The sequence below is a fragment of the Lepisosteus platostomus genome, chromosome 4 (genome assembly GCF_059453375.1).
Source record: "Lepisosteus platostomus isolate fLepPlt1 chromosome 4, fLepPlt1.hap1, whole genome shotgun sequence".
In the NCBI taxonomy this organism is placed as follows: domain Eukaryota; kingdom Metazoa; phylum Chordata; class Actinopteri; order Semionotiformes; family Lepisosteidae; genus Lepisosteus; species Lepisosteus platostomus.
In genome coordinates this window covers 49126712-49154262 of record NC_142614.1, presented here as the reverse complement: position 1 = coordinate 49154262, position 27551 = coordinate 49126712, and the positions used below count along the sequence as shown (strand labels likewise).

The following is a 27551-nucleotide window of genomic DNA, read 5'->3' as shown; positions in this document are numbered from 1 at the left end:
AAGCAGAAAGAATGTGTGTTTCGACATAAACTAGCAAAACGGCATGGCCATACTGTATATCAAGTCAGCAGAAAAGGAAAAGGGGCTAGCAAGTGTGCTATCATTAATTTCTTATGAACTAAGAAACTATATTCATTTTCAATGAAAGAAAACAGTCATATCTGGAAGATTTTCAAAAAATTGTTTGAGGATATTGCTCCATTGGAAAAGTACATTTTCTTCAGCTGATTACGCTTTGAGTTTTCTGCTCTGAATCCTCCTACCAGATGTTTGCCACTGCGGAGAGCAGCCTGAAGCTTCTCCTCGAACAGTTGGAATTAGCACAGCTTGATGCCATGAGCTCAGCTTGCTTAGGTTTTCTGCTTCCCTTTTGAGTGAGTTAACTGATGCCATCACTGAAGTGGAAAACACCTTTGAATTGATCACTCAGTCTGGTTGAAAACTGAGCTCATGTGGGCAGTTCTGAGTCTGTCTTGAAGGAGGAAGCAGTCCAGCTCCCACTAAGTCCTTTCATGGAACTAACTGGACGTTGGGCATGACATCGGTGTCCTACCATGTGTGCATTGTCCATAAATTCCCTTTTTCCTACTTCTGATCTTCTGTTTGTCCTCAGATGTTTGTAGCTTGTTTTTTTTTTCTTTTGTAATGTCTTGGTCACATTTATGGCCTATCTTGCTTTTGTTGCTGGGTTTATTTTTTCTAAGCAAAATAGTCTTCTTTTCAGTTAGTGGGCAGGTGTGTAAAAATCTATATTCTGTTATACATAAATGAACCTGCATCCAACTCTAGATACTTTTGGTAGGTTGGGGAGATATGTTTAACAGATAAATTCAATACAGGTCTATTATTCAAACTTTGAATGATAATTATATTTTAGCTATTCATTTTAAAACCTAGATTTAATGTATACAATAATCTATGAATTAATTTCAATAAAACTTCAGAATTCAGGAAGTTTTTATTTGTGTTGACAATGTTGTGTTAAACTGAAAGTCTTGATATCAGGTGTTTTGCAGGAAAACTGAACACAGAAATGTATGGGGATTTTGTTTTTGCTTTGTTCAATGCAATAATCTTGGTTTGAATTGTGCAGTAAAAACTGTTAAACACGCCGAGTGTACTAAGCTTTAACATTTCTAAAATTAAACAAATAATAATGCTGTTTTCCTTTACATATGCCTGATTTTGTAAAGCTATTGTATATAGTAATTTTCCTTACATGTAATTAACAGTTTTTCTTTTATAATTTAAACATACTTTATATAATTTTAAGTATTCCATCTGTCATATTAATGTCACATTCAGTTGTTTTTTTACAGATGAACCATTGTGAGAAGGTCATCAAAAAGCATTGTATTTATGTTTATTTAACATAAATAAATAAACATACAACTTGACAACATCTTTATTATTTATACATATATACAGTATTTGCCTTATTTCCATGTGTTTCTTCCATACTTTCGCCATTTTGCCCTTCATTTACTACTGAAATTGTTTGAAGCAGTTGTCTCTGGTGTACATAAATCTGCTTATTTCAGGCTACTTGAAGGAGACAAGGGTTACCTGACGTATGGTAACTGGCCACACTGTACGTGATTATAATTAGACCGCCAAGAAAGGCACGAACCTACTGTAAAAGAGAAAAGTAACCTTCTTCAGGATGTTTTGAAGATTCAATTGCAATCTGTTTTCTTCATCAATGTTATCAAGGTTGTTAAACCTTTGTTTTTGCAAAAAATAAATACAAAGAGTTCACATTTATAATAAAGTGTATAAACTTATGTAATTAAAAGTTTCTGGTGCTACATAACTCACAACACACATCCATTAAGTAGAAAAACCAATTAACAATTCGGCCCTTTTTGTGTCCAATTTATAAAAATCTTTCTTCACATTACAGATCTCAGCTTTAATAATGCCTAAACCAGAGAGTATGAGAGAGGCTGGCTGTGGACTTGAGTCTTATGGTTAAGGGTGTAGCAGAAACGGAAAGACTCTAAGTGGCAATGAAGGGTTTTTGTTCCAAGGAAGGGATTTAAAAACTAACTTCTATCAGTACATTTGCAGTGGGTATGCACACTAGCAAGGAAGGTAATATAGTAATACATCAGAATTAGAAGAAATCAGAATCATTTACATGAGATTTGTGATAGGTACTGGAAAGAAAATATTAATCGTCACTTAGTCCCAAAATAAGGAAAATATGTCACACTGAGTGTAGCAAGATATTAGACATCATGCAAGGCAGACCATTCTGGCAGCTTTGACATTAGTGGAGACAACTCAGCTCTCAACATCTTCAGTGATCATCTTCATAGTGAAAGGAAATCCATGGTGGTCAGGTGACATTGTTAAAACTGTTTGAAATTGTATGATAAGATGATATAATAAAGCAGTCTAAAAATGTGCTAATGTCTATTTTGTTTTAAACATTTATTTTAAGACTTGCCAAATTGTTTTACAAATATAATTTGCAGGGATGCATGACATTAGCAGCAGATAATATTTCAACTATTTTATTTCACAGCTCACTAATTGAACTCAGAGATATTCCAAGTATTGCCATGTTTTCATGGCTGACCCATAGCAGAGACTAATCTGTGTGACTACATTAACCTGTGACACTTTTCACACTCCCAAAGCTGAACAAGCTCATGAACATCTTTACAGTAAATTCAGGTTTTTGTTATGGAAATAGAAATGTATTTTAACTTTCTTACTTGTAGATTATATCCCCCCCTCTTTCTCTGTGGTTGTATTTTTGGCTACACATCCAATTCTTACAGGTTTAATCCCAAATGTCCATTATGCGTTGTCACTCCACATGCAAGTGGCCACAAACAGAATTTTGCCCAGTGACAAATTGGATCTCAGTGCTACCTGGAAAAGCTGAGCTTTTGCTGCTAGAACTGGAATACAGGTCTTCTAACTTGTTAGAAGGCAACTCAACTCCATGACTTTGTGCAAGAAATGTGCCTAAAATTCGGGACTTTTCCTGCCTTTTGTCAATTATACAATAGTTTATGCTTTTCTGTTTTCACTGTAATCATTGGCCAATTAAATACAGTACAAAGCACTTTTATTAACTTAAACATTCATTTTGTGAGTGTCAGAGAGGAATAATTACTTTATCTTTGAAAAGAGGAATTGCTCAGCCTTGCTCTTTATTTATTTTCTTCTTTATCTGCACCAGACTCTCAAAGTGATTGGACGTCAAACGACTCATTCTACAAGGAACAAAAGCTCACAAGATGAAAAAGAATGTCTGTTCTGGGGAACACAGGGAGAGTGTAAGTAGGCTTTCCATTGTTTTCAGGAGCTTTGTCAAGCAGTTCATAATCTGTTTTCAGAAAGAATTTGCCAGTTATCCAAAGTAAAAGTGATTAACTGTGTTAATGAGTTCTTATAGTATACAGTAGCACGTTACGGTACAGTACATTAAGCTTAAGTCAGTTTTCCCATACTGTTTTGAAAAGCTTTATAAAACACGTGATGTTTTCTATTTAGGAAATTCTATATTTTTGCAATATCTTTATCTATTTGGCTAGAGTTTTGTATTTCCATTGCTAATTTATACGCTGAACATTCGATTTTAAGTACTGTGTTTTCTTATTGAGTTTAGGAGTTAAGACAGGTAGTTTACCTTCTTGATGTCAGAATTATTTCTTTTTGAGTGGTGCAGTTTTAATCTGAAGCATGAAATTAAAATTTTATTCAGATGACTCAGAGCAGTTTCATCTCAAATCATGTATGGTCAAAATTGCTTTGAAAAATAAACAGACAAAAGGCACACGTAAGATGAGCAAGACTGATTGCTGTGCTCCATAAATATACTGTATACAATATTTTTGCAAGGACCTAAAATCTTTAAAACCAAGTAGTATACTGGTATGGGCTAATGAAAACAGGTCGTTACCATATACTTCACAAAAACCTTGCTGTAATTTGCTGAAATATTATTTAATGAATGTTAAGAGAGATACAACTAACCAGAAATTATATAAATTACCCAATGAATTTTTTTTTTCTAATATATTATGACAGTAATAATATTTCTCTATGTGGGTCATGCAGATATGTTTTCATTTGATATTGAATGAAAGTTACCAAAGAACATTTCCCCATTTTTTCTCCTGGTGAATATTTGATAATCTATAAATTAAATAACATTTAACATTTATAAATAACATTTTAATCTTTGTTGTACTTAAGCATGGGTCTGAAATCCTGAGTTTTCTTTCTTTTGGTTTCAGTCTGCAACTATGAGGTAAAAAATTTTTTTTTCTTAAAGTCCACAATGCATTCTGCTAGAATTTCATTGTTCAATGCAAACTGGCTCCCTCTAGTACTTTATGCAAATTGCTGTACTAGGAAGAGGGAAATGCAAACTGCAAACTGCGGGCTAAATACAATACATCCTATTTCAATACCACATTATGTATTAGTTTGCTTGTCAGGCTTAGTCTGAATCATCCATGACCAACAGGTATAATTTCACTCTTAAAGTGTGGTTATTTAAAGACCAGTTAATGAGGATGCAAAGCACTGCAAGAAAAGTCAATGCCTGTTCAAAGAATTTAGAGGATTATAACCAGAAAGCTGTTGACTGTGTTTGATAAAAAGTTAAAATGTAGCCGTATAAGGATAGAAGTACAGTTGTAATCTTCTTGCTTTCCTCTATATTTATGTACAACAAACTGTACAAATATTGTAGATTAGAGTCTTTTAGAAATCCCTTTTCTTCTGTAACATATGGTGGAACAAAAATAGAAGGTTTCTGATTATTGATATTTCTGAATATGAATATTTCTAAACATGTAAGAATTATAAAGTGCCAATCTTATTATAAAAAAAATCAAAGTAATCTTTTTACTTGTATTTGCAGAACAATAAAAATAACTGCATCAAGCCAAAATAAATGCAAAATTGGAGAGTCTTTGATTTTACTTATGACTTATGTTTAATTTCATGATCAAGTTATTATGGTAATATGTTTAACCCAGAACCTTATAGAAATGTGATGGGATGAAATACACATGCTTAACTTATAATAGCACTGGGTGACTAGCTGTTAAATAGGAAGTTTTATCTGGAGATACTAGACACAAATTCTGTTATCTAATAACATTAAATAACTGAATGCTACAGTAAGTAAAAGTTTGAATCTCTAATATTAAAAAATACTATTCATATTAAAAAATTACACTTAGAAAATATTGTGGTGATTAATTACAAACTGAACCATTCACAGGACTAACCTAATTCATCTACAGTATTTACAGAAAGTTCCTTAGCCATGGTTAAAGTCATGGCAAACTTGAATACAGTATATCCAGGAAGTACAAGATACCAAGGAAAAAACATGCAAACTCCACTCAGAACGCATTCCAACCAGGACTGAGCCTAGAACCCAAGTCAGACCCTACTAAACTAGCAATTACTTCAAATATGTTAAATATGTGCATATGCTATTTTAAATAGCCTACTCACATGGTTAATTCTCTGAAAAGTACTGTAATAAAAATCTCCAGGCCTCTTCTTGAAGTGCTTTGCATTCTTTAATATGTTTAAAGTAGAAATGTAATAGCTAGATAAATGAGAACTAATGACAAATCCACATGTTTAGCCAAGGTGTTCACAGTAGAGATATATCATCTGGTGTCACCCTTATATTCCTAAAAGAAATTACTTTTTCATTGCTATATAAATGTTCCTGCAGTACGTAATTTGCACTGCCACAGCATTATGTAAATACAGTATGGTGATTCAACTACAACAGATTAACTGAAATACTCTTTCAGAATGAGAAAACTACATTAGTCGTAAAATTATAGTAAGAAAAAATACTATAGGCATACAATTAAATACATGAATTCTGTTCTCACAACCCATCTATCACTGTATTCTGGCTTTTCCAAAGAATTTTAAAGAATATAGCTGATTGCTTTACTTTGTAAAATAGGTTAGTGAAACATAAACCCAGTATTCCATTAAATTTAAAGAGATTTCTGAACATACTTTGTGTAAAGTAAACCGGCAAAGTTTGTTTTTAAATGCATGTAATTTTCTTGGCTCACTGCATAGCCCCTTCATGACTGTAGGTTGTTAAAATTAAAAGTGAAGGAATCCATGCAACACGTAAAATGTGGACAGAAATAATCATAATCTGAAGAGAACCTATTAATAAAAGCAGACAACTTTTAATGGTTTAAAAAATACAAATATAAAAGTAATTCAGTTCGGTGTTAAAATCTGTAATTCGCTTCTCATTCTGTAACCCCTACAAGTTCATATTGCAAAGAAATAGTGGTGGGTTACATTTCTGGCTGTCAAACAGACTCGATTTAAATTTTCTTATTATTATGTGACACAACTTTGTATAAAAATAAAACAGAAAACGTCTATCATTTGCTTTTGAAATGATTTACTAAGCCTAATGGCTATTTGATTGAAAAGTACAGAGCATTACCAAACTCTAACGAGGAGGGCTGGACTGTTACTGTGAAGTTGTTTTCCACTGCCTTTCATTGGAGACCACAGGAGGTGCAGTTAAGACACAAAGGAAGACAGCAGGATAATCATTTTGACCTACTTTTCTGTCAACAGCAGCACTGATGCTCTCCCCTTCTAATGATAAAGTTTTCTCAGATTTTGGAACTACAGCTTTGGCTCAAGGCTCTTCTGATCGAACATGCCTTATTGATGTCTGAACTCAATGGACAGCAGATTCTTTTGTTTGAAACGTCAAGAAGATATTTAAGTAATGAATGATAGCAACAGAATTTTGAAATTACGTCTTTGAAATATACTGTATAATGGAATATGCAGTATAGGCGATATAATATAGGCCTACATAATATTATAAATAGGCAATAGTAACCAATATGGATATTTAGGTATTCAATTCTAAAATTACAAATTTTATTAGGTGAGATAAGACAAATGAGAGAACAAACATATTCTTTATATAAATGTGAATTTATTACATTTCAAAACTACATCTAGAAAATGTAAATTCATCTAGCTTTTCTGGTAACTTCATGGCTCCAGTCATGGTTTTGTGAATATTACTGAAAACCAATGTCTGATGTATTATGCTTTGATGCACAAATCCATTATATATTTGGAATCTGATGAAAACAATTTTAGTGAATTGCCTACATACAGTACCTAATGTTAACATGACTGTAGCATGTGCATATACAGTATTCATTATGAAGACTAAGAACTATAACCAACATGCTGATAAATATCTATCAAAGCTCTCCAAATTCTTTTCATTGTCAGCATCAGATGATATAAAATGGTAATTGCTTGACCATATCTCACTTTTCGTGGATTCAGAATAGGGCTTCATTAATGGATGAACATTAGATAATGATCAATGCTAAAGTACTTGCCAGGCTATTTGACTCCCCACTGTATCATTATTTGTTGATTCATTGGCATATGTATCTGAATTATATGAATACACCTGGAATTTACCAAATTTAAAACAAAAGTTCATTTTGTCACCTCTTTAAGTTCATATTTTATTTTTTAAAAACAACAGATGTAGGGTACATTTCTGTCTGTCAAATACAGACTTGATTTAACTTTTCTTGTTATTACAGTATGTGACACATCTCAGTATAAACATAAAACAGAAAACCTGTACTATTTGCCTTGAAATTATTATTTATTAAGCCTAATTAACTTTCATGGTATTATACAGTATATAATGTACACATACAGTGCCTTGCGAAAGTATTCGGCCCCCTTGAACTTTTCAACCTTTTGCCACATTTCAGGCTTCAAACATAAAGATATAATTTTTTTATTTTATGTGAAGAATCACCAACAAGTGGGACACAATTGTGAAGTGGAACGAAATCTATTGGATTTTTGAAACTTTTTTAACTAATAAAAAAATGAAAAGTGGGGCGTGCAAAATTATTCGGCCCCCTTGCGTTAATACTTTGTAGAGCCACCTTTTGCTGCGATTACAGCTGCAAGTCGCTTGGGGTATGTCTCTATCAGTTTTGCACATCGAGAGACTGAAATTCTTGCCCATTCTTCCTTGCAAAACAGCTCGAGCTCAGTGAGGTTGGATGGAGAGCGTTTGTGAACAGCAGTTTTCAGCTCTTTCCACAGATTCTCGATTGGATTCAGGTCTGGACTTTGACTTGGCCATTCAAACACCTGGATACGTTTATTTGTGAACCATTCCTTTGTAGATTTTGCTGTATGTTTGGGATCATTGTCTTGTTGGAAGATAAATCTCCGTCCCAGTTTCAGGTCTTTTGCAGACTCCAACAGGTTTTCATCCAGAATGGTCCTGTATTTGGCTGCATCCATCTTCCCCTCAATTTTAACCATCTTCCCTGTCCCTGCTGAAGAAAAGCAGGCCCAAACCATGATGCTGCCACCACCATGTTTGACAGTGGGGATGGTGTGTTGAGGGTGATGAGCTGTGTTGCTTTTACGCCAAACATATCGTTTTGCATTGTGGCCAAAAAGTTCGATTTTGGTTTCATCTGACCAGAGCACCTTCTTCCACATGTTTGGGGTGTCTCCCAGGTGGCTTGTGGCAAACTTTAGACGAGACTTTTTATGGATATCTTTGAGAAATGGCTTTCTTCTTGCCACTCTTCCATAAAGGCCAGATTTGTGCAGTGTAAGACTGATTGTTGTCCTATGGACAGACTCTCCCACCTCAGCTGTAGTTCTCTGCAGTTCATCCAGAGTGATCATGGGCCTCTTGGCTGCATCTCTGATCAGTCTTCTCCTTGTCTGAGCTGAAAGTTTAGAGGGACGGCCAGGTCTTGGTAGATTTGCAGTGGTCTGATACTTCTTCCATTTCAAGATGATCGCTTGCACAGTGCTCCTTGGGATGTTTGAAGCTTGGGAAATCTTTTTGTATCCAAATCCGGCTTTAAACTTCTCCACAACAGTATTACGGACCTGCCTGGTGTGTTCCTTGGTCTTCATGATGCTCTCTGCGCTTTCAACAGAACCTTGAGACTATCACAGAGCAGGTGCATTTATACAGAGACTTGATTACACACAGGTGGATTCTATTTATCACCATCAGTCATTTAGGACAACATTGGATCATTCAGAGATCCTCGCTGAACTTCTGGAGTGAGTTTGCTGCACTGAAAGTAAAGGGGCCGAATAATTTTGCACGCCCCACTTTTCATTTTTTTATTAGTTAAAAAAGTTTCAAAAATCCAATAGATTTCGTTCCACTTCACAATTGTGTCCCACTTGTTGGTGATTCTTCACATAAAATAAAACATTTATATCTTTATGTTTGAAGCCTGAAATGTGGCAAAAGGTTGAAAAGTTCAAGGGGGCCGAATACTTTCGCAAGGCACTGTATAATGTACTATACAGTGTATTCTATACAGAATGAGAAAGGAGATATATTTCTGTCATAGCATACTGCATGAATGAACATTGAGCTTGGTGTAAGCTCTAATTAGGATATTTATTTCATCTGCCAGTCAAGAACAAAAGCAAAACATCTTTTTTCGGTTCACTGAAGATTTATTTTGATTTTCACTCTAGACACATGGCATTACAGTTCGTTATTATTACACAGAAAATAAATTCAGTGTATCAATTTCTCTTTAAGAATGGAAAATGAACATTTCTATTTAATTCATTAATACATTGTCATTTTCGGTATCATACTGGAAAATACACTATACTGTATACTGTGGTTTTTGACAGTATGTACTGTATGTTTTTTTTTTTAATAAGGGGCCAGGCTCCATAGTATTTACTGTTTTACTTTACAAATTTACTGTAAATGTAGTTAAATATTTGTTTAATGTGAAAATATTACAATTAGGAAAAAAAGTACAATTAGTTGTAGGAATAATCAATGAATACACTGTAGTAAAATCAAAATATTTTGTTTTAAATATGATCATGCAGCTAAATCACATCACCCATTGTTTTTTTTTCAGAGAAGAGTACACACCCTCATTCTCATTGAAATATGTAAAATGTGTTGGCTTTGATCTTTGATCTTAAGTTCAAGTTAAAAAAGAAGTGCCCAGTGTATCTACTGTATATACAGTACAGTATAGTGAAAACACTTTGAACTACAAAATACTGAAACTATCTGACAAAAGCAAAGATTGCCTTTACATTCATTCTGTTTGAAAGAAAGGAAAACAAAAGCTTGTTTGCCATTAAGCAATTCAAAATGGAACAGCATGCTAATGCTGAACCCAAAAGGGATGTTTCATATTTTGATTTTTTAAACTCTTGCATAGAGGGCTACTGGCTACTGTTTTGTGCTTGTATGAGAACTTTCTCATACCCTTAACCTCGTGCTAGTTATGCCATTGTTGAGAGAAATCAATCTAACCATCTGCCTGTTCGATATGAGCTCCCATCGTCCAGAAGGCTTGTATTAATACTGTGAACAACTACTGTACCAGACAAATCTAGTTGAAAAAAATCCCAGCTTGCAACTGTCAACAACTTTTCTAAGCTATCAAGAAGGTGAAAAATCTGACTGATTATTCAGAACCCATCTTCCTAGCTTGAGTCTACTGTCAAAAACATTTGAATCTTAGTTATGTTCTATGGGAAAGCATTTTTATTTTACAGTAATGACTGCTATATAATAATGAAGCTAATTTACAATTAAAATATCAAGAAACATAAAGCATAATTGGGGTATGTACACACAAATGTCAGTACACAATTTTTCCGGTTTTGCAATATTTAAATTACTTCTCTTTCATGCAAAATACCGGCGACATTTTTCCTTTTTCCATTTTCCCAAAGACTCCTTGTTTATACTGTACTATAATTGTAGGGTTTGTAACTGACAGCATTTTACATTCCCTTCCTACAACAGTAAATGCTGTTGAATTTTGGTACTGAGACAAAAGCAAGAGGATTAAGGTTGGGACTATTGTAATATACAGCTCTCTTGTTATTCTTTTAATTAAGATGGTTGGTGCAGTCTATTTGTTGAAAATATTAAAACAATACATCACAAGAAAGGTTACAAATAAAGGGAAGCCATTTGGACCATCTACCCTGTTTTGGTAGTTAGTAGTTAATTGATCCAAGAATCTCATCCAGCCTTCTCTTGAATAAAGCCAAATTATTATTCCAGCCCAAAGAAGGAATCTTATTTAAATGTTGTCAAATCAGTTGTCATTCCACACCAAAATGGGGAGGTTGGCTATCCTTTCAATTAACAATTAATAAGGGTAATTTTCAGAGAGACACAAAATGTTTATTTTATATTTGGATGATTGATCATAATTTCATATTATGATAATAATAAATGATTCATAATCATTTTAAATTGTTTATACTTAAAATGCATATTCCTAACAATGGATTAAGAACTAACTTGGAATGTACTGTATTATTATTTTCTTATATATATTTCATAAATATATATTCATATTAATATATTCATATTTTCATTAAATATTTATTTGACAAATTTAATGCAATCCTTAAATTTCAATTCTTGAAAGAATTTTGATGTTTTGTGAAGTATTTGAGAATGCATGGAGAGTTCGTTTCCCAATTACTCAGGTTGTAGATCTATAACTAGCTCCTGTGAATAGAATGAGTGGGCATCTGAAATTTTACTCTAATTAAAAAGAGGAAGATTTATGGATACAATTCTAAACTGTCCACAACCTCATGATGGATTAATAAATGAATAGTTTACAAAATCAAAGTGATGTTTACTAAGCACTGATTAGTATAGTGAATAGCAGTGTCAAGACTCAGAGAGAAGATTAATTAAATTCCAGGCCTACATACACTCAATAATGATTAAGGGCATCTTTTCTCCAGATCTTTGGAATCTTTTTTCAGTTTATGTGCTTTTCTTAGTATATGCATTTTAGGCAAAAACCCATTTCATCTGTTCATGGACCCTACAGAGGGTGCTCTTGAGTGTCTCGTTTAGACAAAATGTTTAGTAAAAAGTGTTCAAAATGTGTACGTCATTAGATGTTTAAATATTATGAAATAGACCATTCATTTTAAAGTGAGATTTCTAATTTTTATGAATTTGTTATTTTTCAATCCATAATGTATATATACTGTACAGAAACCATTTTGGTATCATAAAACCAGTGGATTAGTTCACTGTATTGATCTTTTCTGCAAATAAGATGACTAGAATTTAGAGTACTGACAATTTGAAAGTCTGGAAAACTCCAGTACTTGGAGCTTTTAATTATGCTATATTTTAATGACAGAATTTTACAAGTCAGTGGCTGAAATCAAGAACTGTTGTACACTGAAATAGCATTGCAAACCCATAGAGGTTTGCGATAAGCACCCAGAAATGTGTTCAGAAAATCATTAAAAATACAAAAGTGAGTCAGAAGGTATCCACCCCTTTCATAAGGTGCTCATTTTTATTCAATATCAAGTGATTTACACAGATTTTTTAAAGCTTAAATTTTTATTCAAAACAAACTCTGAAATGTTATACTTTTATGGGTGAAAACAAAATACTTTTAAAAGTTACACATGTAATTGAATGGCCTCTATCTTTGTGCAATAATAATGGATCACATGATGCCAGAATACTTATAGTCTCTGTAAGATCCATCAATTGAGTAATACATTTCAAGTAAAGATTCAACAATGACATCCAAGAAGCTTTCAAAATACAGCTGTAAAAAGTTGCAAGCTTATAAAGCTGTATAAAGGCACAGACCTCAACTCATCATGCTACAGATTGTGTTGAATTAACTACATATAAAACTGAATGGGAGAGGACAGCCCCATCAATTATTTGGGACATTTCTGTTATATAAAAATGCATTACAATTTCCTCTGATACAAGCTGATTGATGTTTTGATTTTGTTGTTCTTAGAAATGCAAATAGTATTTGCAATCACCAAAAGTGGAAACATAAGTTGCTTTGAACCATTTCAGCATGAGGGAAATTATAACTTTTTCAAAAGGCTTTTGCCAAGACTTTATTTTTCCCTGATTATAGGCTTAGTAACATAGGAGAAATCAAGATTTTAGCTTGCATGATTCTTTGCCCGGATTGTGGATAATTGGAAACATTCATGTAAGGAAAAATTAATTGAAACCCATGTTGGCAGTTATTAGTGATGCAGGATGATGGGAAAGATACAGTATGTACTGTATAATTCAACCAAAGCCCAATTTTGAAGTTGTAGAAAATGTGAGTAGAGAGGGTCAGACATTTTTTCTCTGGAATAGATTCCAGCACCACTTGAGGTATTCCCAAGCATTCCCCAGCAACTTCAGAGGTATAATCCCTCTAGCAGATCCCGTCTGTCCTCAGGGACATGTCCAATAGAGTTGATACAGGAACCTACTGTACTTGAAGACATCATAACTAAGTGTGGTAACACACCGCAAGCCACAAAAGTCTCAGTTTCTGTAAAAAGTGTGTTATGGGTGAATCCAACAGGAAGTAAGCACCTACTTCTTTTAAAGAAATGGAGGCCAGGAATATGTAGAACCATGTCATGCTGGGGGGTTTAGGTTTGCAACCGTTACCTCACCCACTTTACACCACCAGACCTTCATCTGTGTGACTCAGTGAAGGATATTTTCTGATACCTCATTAATGATAACAAGGTCCAAACCACAGTGCAGGAATGACTCAGCTGAGTGGATAACACTGTTTTATTATAAGGGCTTCAAAAGACTTGTGAAGTAGTGGCAGAAAGAAGTGTGTGGATTTCTGTGAGTGAATGAATGTCGAAAAATACAAGTGATGCTTGCTGACGTTTGTGGATCATAAATAAGGCTAAACGAATAACTACATAAGGGATTTGTCTTTGAATATATATTAATGTTACTGACCTTACTGTAAATTGAGGAAGATATCCTCAATTATAGGAAGTAACCGTATTGTTGCTAATAGAAAAGGTCTTTTTATGACCCCACTCCTGTTAAACTCTAGGACTTTAGCAATAAAAATATCTGGATCATAATGAATGAATTATGAATTTTGAATTAAATTATCAATGGACATATACCGTATATTGCAGTTAAGAAATGAAAAGCTAACAGAAAAATTAAGGACTGAAAAAATACAGCAGAGGCCAACTATACATACAATCCAATATAATAGGAGAAATTGTGAAGGTAATGAATGTACGGTGTGACAAGAAATGGCCAAGAGCATGTGAATATCATACAGACCCCAGAAATATTATTGAAATACACATTATATCAATGATAATGTGAGTAAGCTTGTGAATAAATGGGGACAGATAATGAATCACTCAGTCAAGCTTAATTAACAACATGCCTAGTTGAGCACTCTCCAGGTTACGTACAGCTGTGAGCTTTAAATAACCTAGAGCTTTGATTAGAGATGTACCGTATATGAAATGTGTACACTGTATGTGAAAACAGGAAATCTCCTATAAATGTAATACTTATTTGAGTTACTGTGATGTAAAAACAATACACACAAATATTTACTGTCTGGCCATTCTCCTCTGTTCATTCAGCAAGTCCTACTGTACCAAAATAAAATATGAGAAGAATAGGAAAAGCAAGTTAAAACCAAAAACACTGCATACTCAATTCAAGTAAAAGACCTTTTCACTGAATATGTTAAAACTAGGATTAATTCAAACCCACGCAATCTCTGCTTTACTTGGCCAGTTGCACATTAACACTTAGGAAATCCCACCTGCAATTAGTTTATGGTATTACCTACAGTATATCTTGACAGTGTAGCACTTCTTTGCACCAATTGGAAACCTTTAGAAATAGTGGTCAGAAACTCATTAGATGTTCGAGTATGAAAAAGAGCTTAGCATTTTTAGAAATTAACACAAATTTTAAAATCCACCTGAACTGCATTTAAACATGTCACAATTGTTTGTTTTTGTAATGCACAGAAAAAAACTGCCCCACTTCTGTACCACTTCATCACTCCCAATGTCTGTCTGGTCCTTTCTCAAGATGAAGAAAAGTCACTCTGTTGTAAATATGATTTGTTTAAAATTGATTCAGGTGAGGTATGACTATAATTGTCCCCAGCTATTAGGGAATATTTTATAATTCATCAGTAGATCGTGTTGATTACTTTGTTATTTTGATCACGTTAATTGGCACACCAGTTGGTCTTTAGCTTGACGTTTCAGACTATACCACAGGTTAGCCAGGTCATTCTGATTCATACATAAATTTTACAGAACCCTAATCATACATGATTCATAGTATGTGCTTCATACACAATTCATGATGCTACAGCCACAGTAAATGTCGGTACCTATTTACAATAATTGTTTAATCATGAGTAATGAGTGTAAAAAATTTAATGAGCAATTTGTATTCTCGCTGGAAAACAATATATTCAAAACACAAAGCAAAATATAATGTTTCAGTTCTTTAACCAAGGAAGGATCTTTTTTAAGAATAACAAGCATCATTTTAGTGACAGGGGACTTTGACTGCAAAAGTGGTCATCATGAATCTTATAATGTGTCTAACTCCTGTGCTGACTCTTGCAAATTATGCTTTTTGTATCCTGAATAATAGGTGCTCACACAACCTACTGTATACATTGCAGTACACTTATGTTAAAAATATCAATGTTTACATGAATATGCAAATTTGATCAGAATTTTGCAATATATTATTATTCAGTATGAGCAGTCTTTCTGCACCACATGTTTGGAATATTGAGTAGAATTTAAATTACATAAAAAGTAGGTGACCTTCAAACCTCAGACACACCAAGAGCTGCAAAAGTCACTTTGAGATTCCTCTTAGAACTGAGTGTTAAGCTATTTGCTGATGAAACAAATTAGATCAAAAATAAATAAAAAAGATTTCACTCTAAAGAAAAAAAAACACAACTGAAAAAAGACCTTTAGATTTCAAAGTAATGAAGCAAATACATGCTGAGGTGTACAGTCCAGAAGAATTATCCATGATGAACCTTTGCAACAAACCTCATTTGCATGTTGCTCAGTTACAACACAGTCACAATCAAATATTCTAAGGACACATTGATTGGGTGTATTTGGTTTAGAGGGTGATTATAAAACATAATCATACTGCACTCAGAAGGTACGTATTTTAAAACCCACTGACTAGTCAGATTAATATTTTATCACATCAAAGTCCTGCTCTGAAAAGTAGTCTTTCCAACCTTATGGCAGTCACAATCCTATAATAAGAGGTTTACATTGTAAATTGAAAAAAAAAATGAAATGGAGAAAGAAAAGCCACTTGGATCTTGACTTCCCATGAAAGCTCACAAATTTGGCAAAACATTTTGAGGTACTGACATGGGTTGCATATTACTAGTTTGAGAAATACCTGTATATTCCATTAATAAAAGGGCATTCATTACCTAAATGAAATATTAGAATATTACATTCTGTCTATGTACAATATAGTGTTTCCCCTTTTACTCTACAAAAATATTTATATTAATCAAACAACATTTTCCTTTTATATCAGGTATCACACCATATCAGGTGTCACACCTGAAGAAGGCTCCACTGCCGAAATGTTGTGTTTTCTTTCTTCTCTTTTAAGCATGGAATAAACCTATTACTTGTTCCTTTGCAACCTACGCATGCTTGCACAGCTACCCCACTGAATTAATTTGAAAAGTTTAACTTGACTTACGAAAATGTATTTATAACACAGAGTGCCGACAGTAAAAACTTTCATAATAAAAAGTACTGCAGACTGCAAGGTACTGTACACAAAGATACCTCTGTAAAGTCACTGAATATAACAGACAATAGTCACAGAATATTAGGAGAATAAAATGTGAGTAATAAAGTCAGAACTCTGGATTGCAATAATTTTATGTAAAAATTACTTGGAAATGGAAAATACACCATTTTATCTACGGCGTGTCAATAATGACCTGAATTGTGTAATTTGTTGTTTTTTGTGTAATCTGTGTAATTGTTTTGTTGAGATTCAGCTAATTGTAATATTTAGGATGAGGTTCGTAAATTGAACAGGGGTATTTATTGAATTACATTTTCAAAGAATAATCTGATAATTTGTTTTAGTTAAACTTCAAAATGTTATTGCTTCCATAATTGTTATTATAGTTAAATACTGTAGTTCTGTAGAATTATTTTATCAACTGAAATAATAATAATAATATTCAAGTTCAATTTTATCCAATGTTTTATTTTCTGTTGTGTATTTTTAACTGAGTCATAAATAACTGTATTTTTATCCGTTTTAATTCAATTTTACTGAGATACATTTTATAGCTGTTAAACCTCTCTCCAGACAAAGAAATTACTGGATTATATTGCAAACAAATCCTACACATCCTAATCTTTATTTTCTGAATAGGTTCACTTCAATACTGTATTCAAGTTGTGAAAACTAAGCAAAAAATAACAATACACATATATCTGAAATCTCTTTAATTTGGACATAATGTCACCCTTTATCTTTCTATCTAAAAGACAAAATAAGAAAACAAAATATATTTCCCTCACCCTGAAAAGAACAGGTGATCTACAGCCTAGCTGTGTATAAATATGATTCTTTCATAGTAAATGAAAAAATAAGCCACTGTATTATACTTTTTTCCTGCTGTTTCTAGATGTGTATTACAGAATATTGATGTATTACAGAGTATTACAGAATAATAATGTATGTTGCTAAGAAATCATCAATGAAATGAGACTGGGGACCGTACTGTTAGTGTTGTAAAATCTTTGAAGAGAAATAACTTAGAGAAGGCAGCAATCATAGTGTACCCTTGGGTATTTACTTTAAAACTAATGAAAAATCCATGGTGTAATGAATAAATAAAAAATATTCTATAATATTACTGTTCAAGGGATTGTGAGATTTTCTTTTAAGATTGTTTTTTTTTCATAATACAATGTTCAGTACAAGTTCAAGTTCAAGTATACAGTACTTGAGACAGAGATCTCAAAATCTGCTTGTGCACTAGTTAAACAGGAATTGCTGTCCCAGTTTTTCAGACTGGTTGTTAAATCTCGGTTCTTTGACGAACTTGGTTCTTTAAATTCTTTGACAGTATAGACATTTTTAAAAATTTCGAGTTAAGCACAAAATTGCAAACTTTGTTAGTCTCTCGCCACGGGCGAGAGTGAGAGTTCCCAAGAACTGCAAGGTCATGCGGCCCTTCCTCCTCACTGGTCACTGTAATGACTAATGTACAGGTTGTGCAGCAGACATTTCACCGCAGAAGTGTTCCAACATGATCTGCATGCAATTTAACAAGTAGTATTTGTTGGCTAAACCCGTCTCGAAGTTGAAAGCAATATTTCTATTGGATTAAAAGAGATGTGTTCACAACCCTGTTTGTTTACACTGTAAATGGACCACTTCATCTCAATGGAAGTTTGCTTGCATCATTCTGAATTACAAAATATGGTGCTGCACATATCTGGAAACTTTGATTATTTTGTGGTGTAATTTGGAGGTTTTACAAGTTAATGTACAAGTACAGTTTACTTATATTATGGTTTTAAATACACTAATCAATTCTTATTCTTTCTAATAGCGTTACAGTTCCCCTTTAGGCAACTGATTCGAAGCTTTCATGCCTGTTTTTGTTCAAAATCATCTCCAAGCTTAGCAAGACTAAAAATTTTCAGTTTTCAAAGAATGATGTTACAAACAAGATGAGTCTCTGACCTGTTATTCTATTCGATGTATTCAAGTCTAGAAAAACGCCTCGTGTCAACTTTTCTGAATCTGTTTCGTGACCTAAAAGGTTATTTAGGTTAACATTAATCAGGTTCCTTACTGCCTCAAAGACTTCCCTTAGTTATCACTCTTTGTATGCACAGCTCTGCAATTTAAATTCTGCCTTGCTGTGTGTTCATGTCAAAATGTCATACACTTGGGAAGAAGATTTTCTAGAGAAATATACCTAAACTGTGAAATGCTCAGCCTCATGCTTCAAGAACCTGCCCTTTTCTGTCTTTAAAAACACAGTACATTTTTTCGGGGTAGTACTGTATGTTCCTAGCTTTTTACAGAGAAATACTTTTTTGTCATAATATTCTTTTTACCTAGTTAGTGTTGATTTCTCACCTCTGTTGATTTCTGAACATTGAGATGTTAAAGCATGACACTATATAAAATATAAGTTTTATTATTATTTTCCGATTATACCCTTGCTACAGTATATAATACATAATTTCTTTGCAACCTGCTGAGTATATTTCTACAATATTTCATAAAGTAACACTGTGAAAGAAGCAGTGCTATTTTTGTCATTTTATTGGTAAATTGTGATACATACAGCTGTACATACAGTACAAAAATACTTGCTATACTGTACATACAGTACATACTGTATGTCTGTACATACTGTATATACTGTATTTATGTGTTGTACATACAAAATATTCTTACATACATACAGTAGAAAAGCAGCAGAAGCTACTATTTTAATGTATTCAGTTCTCAACCATATAAAATGGATGATTTAAAAATGCAAAATGTAATTTTCATTTGTATGGAGATCTGAAATGGAAAGTAGCTACTAAATCCAAAATAATAGCACATAATTGCACGCCATTGGAAGTCAGTGTGTCATGCTCTAACCCTGCAGTTAAATCCAGAAAATGGATATTTGATCACTCATTACTGGCACAGAATCTAGGTAGGATTTTTTTTCATAACTTTATCATAATTACAAGGGCAAGAAAGGAATAAATGTCAAATTGTCTCCAGAGGAACTTGTGTCATTATAGTACTGAGAATATGGTAAAGGTAGACATAGATTACATTGTTAGCAGCTGGCTTATGGCTTCCATTTATTAATCAACAATTAATTCATCAACAAGATTCACTAATTAATACAATAGTATGAAGTTTTGAATCGTAGTCTGTATTCTGTTTAATATGGTTGATATCAGGTTATTAAGGATAATATTTTTGCCACTACCAGTATGTTTGACCTTTTCACAATGTGAGTAACAAGAGTGTTTTTTTGAAGTCACTCTTGAAATAAACCTTGAAATGACCAGTTATCACACTACAACAAGTCTTCATCTGGAAAATCCATCCTTGATTTAACACTGAACTGATATTGAAATGTGTATAAGGTGAGAGGAATTTACAGTACATTTTATCAGAAGAATTGAAGTTGATTATTTCAGTATGCAGCATGATAAAGTATGATAGTATCATAAAGTCAATAATTCATACCAAACCAATGAATTCTAAAGCCTTTTTCTGTCCGTCTTAAAATGTGTTTTTAAATATTTTAAACATTTGAAATGAGTACTGTGCATTTTTTAACTTGCCTACTGTATATTGTTCGAGTTGAACATACATTTTCAAAATGCAAAACAATAATCTGCCAAAACATGAACAAAGTGTTTATTTGCCAAAGAACGTTAAAATATTTAATTTTTCTAACATCTTTTGAAGGCTTATCGAGTAAAATTAGCTTTGGATAGACTAAGTACTGTAGGTAGCTGCATCAGCATGGGTAGGCTGCAAAGAAACAAGTAATAGGTTTATTCCATGCTGAAAAGAGAAAAAAGGAAACAACATTTTGGTTGTATTTCGCGTGTGCACAACCGAAGAAGGCTCCACAGTCGAAACATTAAAATAAACCTTTGACTTGTTACCTGAAGAAGCCTTTTACAGCTGATCAGGGTCTTCATTTACTAAGGAACTATTATTATGTTTCAGTATTTGCGCCCTCCAAAATGTAGGTTTCTAATCTGTGTTTTTCAAATCAAACGAATAAAGTATCTTGATATTGTACATGCAATTATTGCATCCATCCATGAGAACTGCTAAAATTCAGGTTTTGTTTTTCTTTGTTCCAGTAAATACAATGTTGATAGCAGGAACTATTTTCTACTGTTATTATTTATCTCTATTATTTATTACTATTTATCTCTACATTTATCCATTATTAGGAATTCATAATAACTAATATGGCCTTTCTATAGAAACCTTCTGGATGATCAGAAGGAAAAGTTAGAAATTGCTTCGCCACTTGAGATAAGGAGGAATATTAAGAAGGTCATATTTTACAAATTTGGGATATAATTTAGCCAGGACTCTGGGATTACTGCTTCCTTTAACCCAGTTAAAGAAAGAAAACCAGTAGACTTTGGTAGCCTTTACTAAATAAAAATAATTAAAAGCGTAAGCATATACGTATCTATAATCTAAATACTATATGTACTCTGTCTCTGTGTGTTCTGTACTCAAGTTTTACTTTGCTGTAGAAGAGTGAAAAAAGCGTAGTAGCAGTAAAGTAAAGTACTGTGAAGTCAATAAAGACCCATTACAGTATAAAGAACTGAGTACTTTAATCATTCATGACAAATCTCTTGAATATGGTTAATAAATTCTGTTAGCACGTGTCATTTTTTACAGAACGATAAGCAACATTTGATACAATAAATGGTTCAGAAATAATTTGAGGTACCTAAAATATAAAAAGTTTTCAGCACCAAATTGTATTGAGCACAAATACAAATAGATTAACCTTATTTTAACTGTGGAGCTAAAGAACACAAAATTGTTTACAGTACATAGTTAAAAGGAAAAACTTAAATGGAGATAAGAGATCATTTACCCAACAACACAAATGAGGTAATGTTACTAGGATGGCACTTGAGAGACCAGTTAGATTTCATCTCTTGCATATTAAACAGAACCAATAACCATGAAGTACAAACAGCCTATAGTCAAGTAAAATAAGCATTTGCAATTCTTCTGAAAAAGTCAAATCATTCTCACATTATATTAAATTAAATTTATAAATAAAATATAAATAGATAGAAATTGCTGATAGTGAAGGAGTGTTTTATTCTCAAATAAGAGTTAAACTGAGCTGAAACATTGTTGTTCTTGATACAAAGGCATACACAAACCCTTCAAACCTAAATAACGTAATAAAAATCTACATGAAAGAAACAGCAGCTTAGAACACAGAATAGCTGCAAAGTCAAATACAGTAGCTACTGTGGAACCCCCAGACAAGTACTGTAAGTGTTGCCCACAGTGCCTTCAAAGATACTCTCCGTGTAGGAAATTTAAGTGGGTCATTTAATAGCTAGAAATGTTATGAGGCAGATTTTGTCTTATCCCAATCATCTGAGACATCCCCACTCCACATAGTAACCTCTGCTAAGGGTTTATATGAAGCTGTAATAAAATGACAGTATTTCCAGGTGATGTGGACTTTATGTACAGTAGTATGAGACATTAATGTGAAATCTTCAGCTAGTTTTATTTACTCAATATTTTTTATTTACTGTTATGATTATGTCTTCAATTATTGTCAAACTGAAATATGATGCTTGCACCTATCAATATTTTTCCAAACTACATAGTGTAGTGTTAGAAAATTCTTGATAATTCTTTAATTTATTATTCCCCATCAGCACAGGGAGAAGTATACCTATAAAATATATAAGCCTAGCACCATGTTTCTCTGGGTTTTCTTTTTGGTCTGTAATACCATCATAAAGTCTTAAGATTTTTCATTCTACAATGAACTGTAATTTAAATCTCAGATGACCAATGAGTAGTTCCATTAATTTCAGTTTCATTTTATAAATCTCTGCAGGGTTTCTCCTGTCGTTTAAACACATAACCTTCAAATACTGGGAAAAAGGTTTTGTTTCCTCACTGATCACTTGTTTATACAGTATTTTGCTAAGGAACAAGTAATGGTTTATTCCATGCTGAAAAGAGAAGAAAGGAAACACAACGTTTCGGCTGTGGATCCTTCTTCTGGGAGTGAGGTGTTAAATTTCAGGAGAAATCCTTTAGGAATTATATTATAACGACGACATCTGTAAATGAATAGGAGGTGGTTAGAAAGCTGTGTGATTGCTGGTAGTGCTCAGACCCAAAGAAGGCTCCACAGCCGAAACATTGTGTTTCCTCTCTTCTCTTTTCAGCATGGAATAAATCTTTGGTATAAAGATAAACCTGATAAATCTGATGGCAAAACACTTGTATTAATTTTTAAATCAGACTAAATCCAGCTCCAGTTCAATAATTAAGCCAGCCTTCACAGAGGATCGGTAGAGAAAAAGAGGATAAAAAGAACACACAGAAACCGATAGCAAAGAAAGGCATGAACAGATACGATAAAAAACCGAAAATGAGAAACTGAAGTTTCACATCCTCCCTGGGTTGTATAAGACTTGACATATGTTAATACAATTAAAGGTTTATTCCATGCTGAAAACAGAAGAAAAGAAACACAACGTTCCAGCTGTGGAACCACCCAAAGAATACTCCTCAGCCGAAACGTGTTTCCTTTCTTCTCTTTTCAGCATGGAATAAATCTTTACTTGTACTTTTGCAGCCTACGCATGTTGATGCAGCTACCTTCATGAACTACTTCAGCCTACTTCTGCTGCGACCCACTATGCCTTCCGCGAATTTTTTTCTAGATCTCTTCATCATTCCTTCTCCTCCTCCAGGGGCTATTTGCCCCTTCTGTCACCATCGACCTGTTCCAAGACCAGGCTTTCTAACTACCTCCTATTCCTTTACAGATGTCGTCGTTATAATATAATTCCTAAAGGATTTCGCCTGAAATTTAACACCCTCACACCTGAAGAAGGCTTCACAGCTGAAACATTGTGTTTCCTTTCTTCTCTTTTCAGCATGGAATAAACCTTTATTTGTGCCTTTGCAGCCTACGTGTGCAGACGCAGCTACAGTGTACCTACTTGAAGTATTTTGCTATACTATTATCTTGATCATATTTCAGAGGACTCCAGCCAACTTTGGTGGCTACCATGAACAGTTCTTATGTAACAGTTTCTGTCTCAAGGAGAAGTAAAAGCTTCTGATGTCTGTCTAGATCAGGTTTTTTAGAGATGTTTTAGCCAGTTGCATAAACAATACTAGCATGCTTGCTATTATATTTGATTGAGTAAGGGAAATGATACAGTTAGATTAATTGTGAAACTAATGGCACAGTAGGTCTGAATTCACATTGAAGTATTATTCATTGTTCTAAGGTGAAAAGCCTTGCTTCTGGTGTTTCTGGTGTTTGAATTACAGTGATTGATCTTCTAATTCATCTTAGGTATGGGCACACAATATTTTTTCCAGTTTCTTAGAAAAAGAAAATAGCCAAATGCATTAGAGAGAAGTGCCAACTTGAAAATTACTGCTCATTGATTTACAGTCTGGTGCTGGAAGGCTAAAGAAAAATGATTAGGGTCAAAAGACTTTAATTCTACTGGGATTAGCTTAGCCACATGTTCATATTTAATTCAATTTTTGCCACAAAGATATTTTAATTGAGACCCGTACATGGAAAAAAAAAATTACAACTGGATTTTGGAGAGTTTCCAGAAACCGCTTGATTCTATCATAAAAAGTCATTTGGAGGTTCCACGTTCTACAAATACAGTAACACAAGTAGTTCCGGCCCAAATGTGGACCTCATTTTCAGCAGTGGAACCTCAGTTATCCTCTGGCCATGTTCTAACAGTTATTTAGGAGAAGCACTGTATGTTGGCTTTTAGTGTTTGTGTACCTTTCTTTACATAGTTCTCTTTTCTTGCCTCATTCCTAGCTTTTCCTCTGACATCAGCCATGGCTACTAATGTGTCCTAGTTATGGCCTAAATGTCTTTGGTCCATTAACCAGCGAATTAATTTAGAGGACTGTGTCAGTCTGGACCAAAATGCCCAGCTAAGCTGTTGAAGCATCCCAGGTGGCCTTCTTGTGGTCCCAATGTTTTTTGTCCATGATCCCTCTAGTATCCTAGTTTACCTTCATAAAGGGTTGTGGGAATCTGGAACAATTTACAAAGACATGTGAACTAAAAATTACTGATGTCTGGACATTTTCTTATTGTTCTAAATCCTCCTATTTATCAGTACATATAAAAAGCAAACAGTTCCTTATAACTGTAAGATTTTTACAATTAAGATTTATTAGTTAGTTTCATTAGTTATATGATATGTGATTTAGAATTTACATTTTTAGAATTTGAGTTTTTAAGTCAAGGGTTTTTCAACTGGTACTGAAAGCATTGTGAATCAGTACTTTATATTTTAAGCGTGATCTTGGCATGTCTTATAGAAAAAAGTGTACTGAAATTTAAACAACAGGGAGAGACTTAGAATAAACACAGGTTTTCATACATTTTTTAATAGGGTGAGGGTTTCAGGTATATTTGGGATCAACACATTTTCCATTGGGTCAAGCTGTTACCTTTTTAAGTGTTTGCTTCCTATTTTTCTTTTGCAGACATAAAGAGTATAAATTCCCTTATTTCCCTCTGCTAAACTTAGAGCTGTTTCTAAGTGGCTTTCCCATCATTTTCTCTTACTGTTCATTCATATGAATGCTGTGGCTTTTGTGCTGCCAAGCTTGACTCATCTCTCATATCACACGGCGACCTAAATTACGGCCTTGATTCACCCTTCAGGAATGTGCTGAAAGTAATTACCAGACCAACTTAAAGAGAATGTTGCATTTCAAGCATGGCAGAATGTAATAATAGTGCACCAGCATTCATCATGCACAACCCTTACAAGTACAGTATTCCAGGCACTGGAATGCTCACTAAAATGGATCTAATCTTCATTATGGTTTTTTTTTATATTTACTGGTATTAATAATTAATGCAATTGATAATGGGGTTAATAATTAACGTAAGCTGCACAATTTGAAGTTTGGCTTAATGTTGGTTCTCTAAAAGAAAATGAAGGAGCTTAAATTGGTTTTTTTTTCCACATTTTCAAAGAAAACAAAAAGATAACCAATGACAACATGTTAATATAGTAACACCAGATGCTCTCTGTGTAATTCTCCATCTACACCTTCTATGTCACTTAAGTTGTTACAAGTATTTTTTCTGGCCTACTGTACCATAAAGAAGTGAATGTGTAGGATCAATGTAATGAACAACATGAGCAGTTCATAAGAAAGCAGATGAAAGGACTTCTGGAACTTCTTGAAGTTCTGGACTTACAGTATAAATAGATATTTGTTTGCACCGCTGTTGTATTATTGAGTAAGATGCTTCTCTCTAGCTCTCTTGCTCTGTTAATTGTTCAAATGTAATATTTTCTAAACATGTTTCAGAATACTTCAATATGTAGGGAGCTGTAAACCTGACAATGCAGTATGAGAATATATCCATTGATCCATTTTCTAACCACTTCTTCCAATTTAGGGTCACAGGAAAGTTGGACCCAGTATTGGCAGGGTACACCCTGATTAGGACACCAGTCCATCACAGGGCAGACACACAGACTCACACCAGGGCCCTTAAACCTACCAGTATGTGTTTAGATTGTGGAAGGAAACAACATGTTGCCCAATTAGACTATATTAGTTGCTTTAATAATTAGATCCAGGTTGTAGAATCTTGAAATACCTAATGTATATGCATGTTTATTTTAATAATTTTAAAAAAGTAGGTGTTAGTGTTAGGGTTCAGGCTTTTTTCAAAGACTTCCTACTGTCTTCCACTCATTTGATTGGAAAATTAACTTCACTGAATGAAGTTATTATTCTTAAAAGACTAAGCAACCTCATTAAAACAAAAAGAATGTATAAAGAATGGTAAAGTTGGATTTTTTTAGTATGCAGGTATTGGAAATCTTGGGCTGAGTAGTGTCCTGAATGAATTTGCTTTCAGGCTTAAATGGTGTAAGATTCAGAAACTGCTAATAAATTTTGGCTATTTTTGAGAATATGCCTGTGCATACAATACCTATTGCAAGAGCTAAAAAGGTTTAATAGGTTTTATACTTGTAGAGAAATTTAGACAAATTTAGACTGTTTTCCTAAATATCATATCTGTCACAAAACACAGTCATGGCATCAAAAATGATCTATGTTTTGTGGGAATCCTAACCCTAACCCTAGCTAAAGGTTAGACTTAGGTTAGGGTTTAGGCTATTTTAATGACTTTCCAGAGTCTTCCACTCGATTGTTTGGAATATTTATTTCACTGAATCAAATTGTTAGTCTGAAAAGACTAAGAGGCCTGGCTAAAACAAGGAGAATGTATCAAGAATGGCAAAGTTCTATTTTTTGACAAGGATTGCGGTACTGGAAATTCTGTGCTGAATAGTGTCCTGAATGAGTATGGTTTCTGGCTTTAATGGCATTCGATTCAGAAACTCCTAATATATTATGGCTTTTTTTGAGAATATGTCTGTGTATTTGATGCCTATTGCAGGGGTTTAAAAGGTTTAATCAGTTTTTCCTAACTTTTACTTATAGGGCAATTTAGGCACATTCTCTTTTGAGGCAATATGCTGTATGTAGCCATATATGTCGGAAAGAAATGTTTAGAAAGCACTGAAATCACTTTTTTCCTAAATATCATTTCTGTCCATAAACACAGCCATGCCATCAAAAATTATCTACGTTTTGTGGGAAATCCTAACCCTAACCCTAGCTAAGGGTTTAGCTTAGGTTAGGGTTAGAGTTCTGTTTTTTTCAAAGACTTTCCTCAGTCTTCCACTGATTCGTTTGCAAAATTTACTTCACTGAATCAAATTATCAGTGTGAAAAGAGTAAGCAACCTCATTAAAAAAAGAGAATATATCAATAATGTATAAAT

General features: G+C 33.6%; 1 protein-coding gene across 2 annotated transcripts in view; it reads left to right on the top strand.

Moving 5' to 3' along the window:
- LOC148673355 (3',5'-cyclic-AMP phosphodiesterase 4D-like) overlaps window positions 1–27551 on the top strand; it is a 141537-nt gene that overhangs the window by 56167 nt on the left and 57819 nt on the right. For both annotated transcript variants that reach the window (XM_088629747.1, XM_088629748.1), the window contains exon 2: window positions 3197–3293. In XM_088629747.1, the coding sequence (XP_088485873.1) occupies window positions 3255–3293 (39 nt within the window). In that variant the 5' untranslated portion in view covers window positions 3197–3254. The remainder of the gene's footprint in view (window positions 1–3196; window positions 3294–27551) is intronic.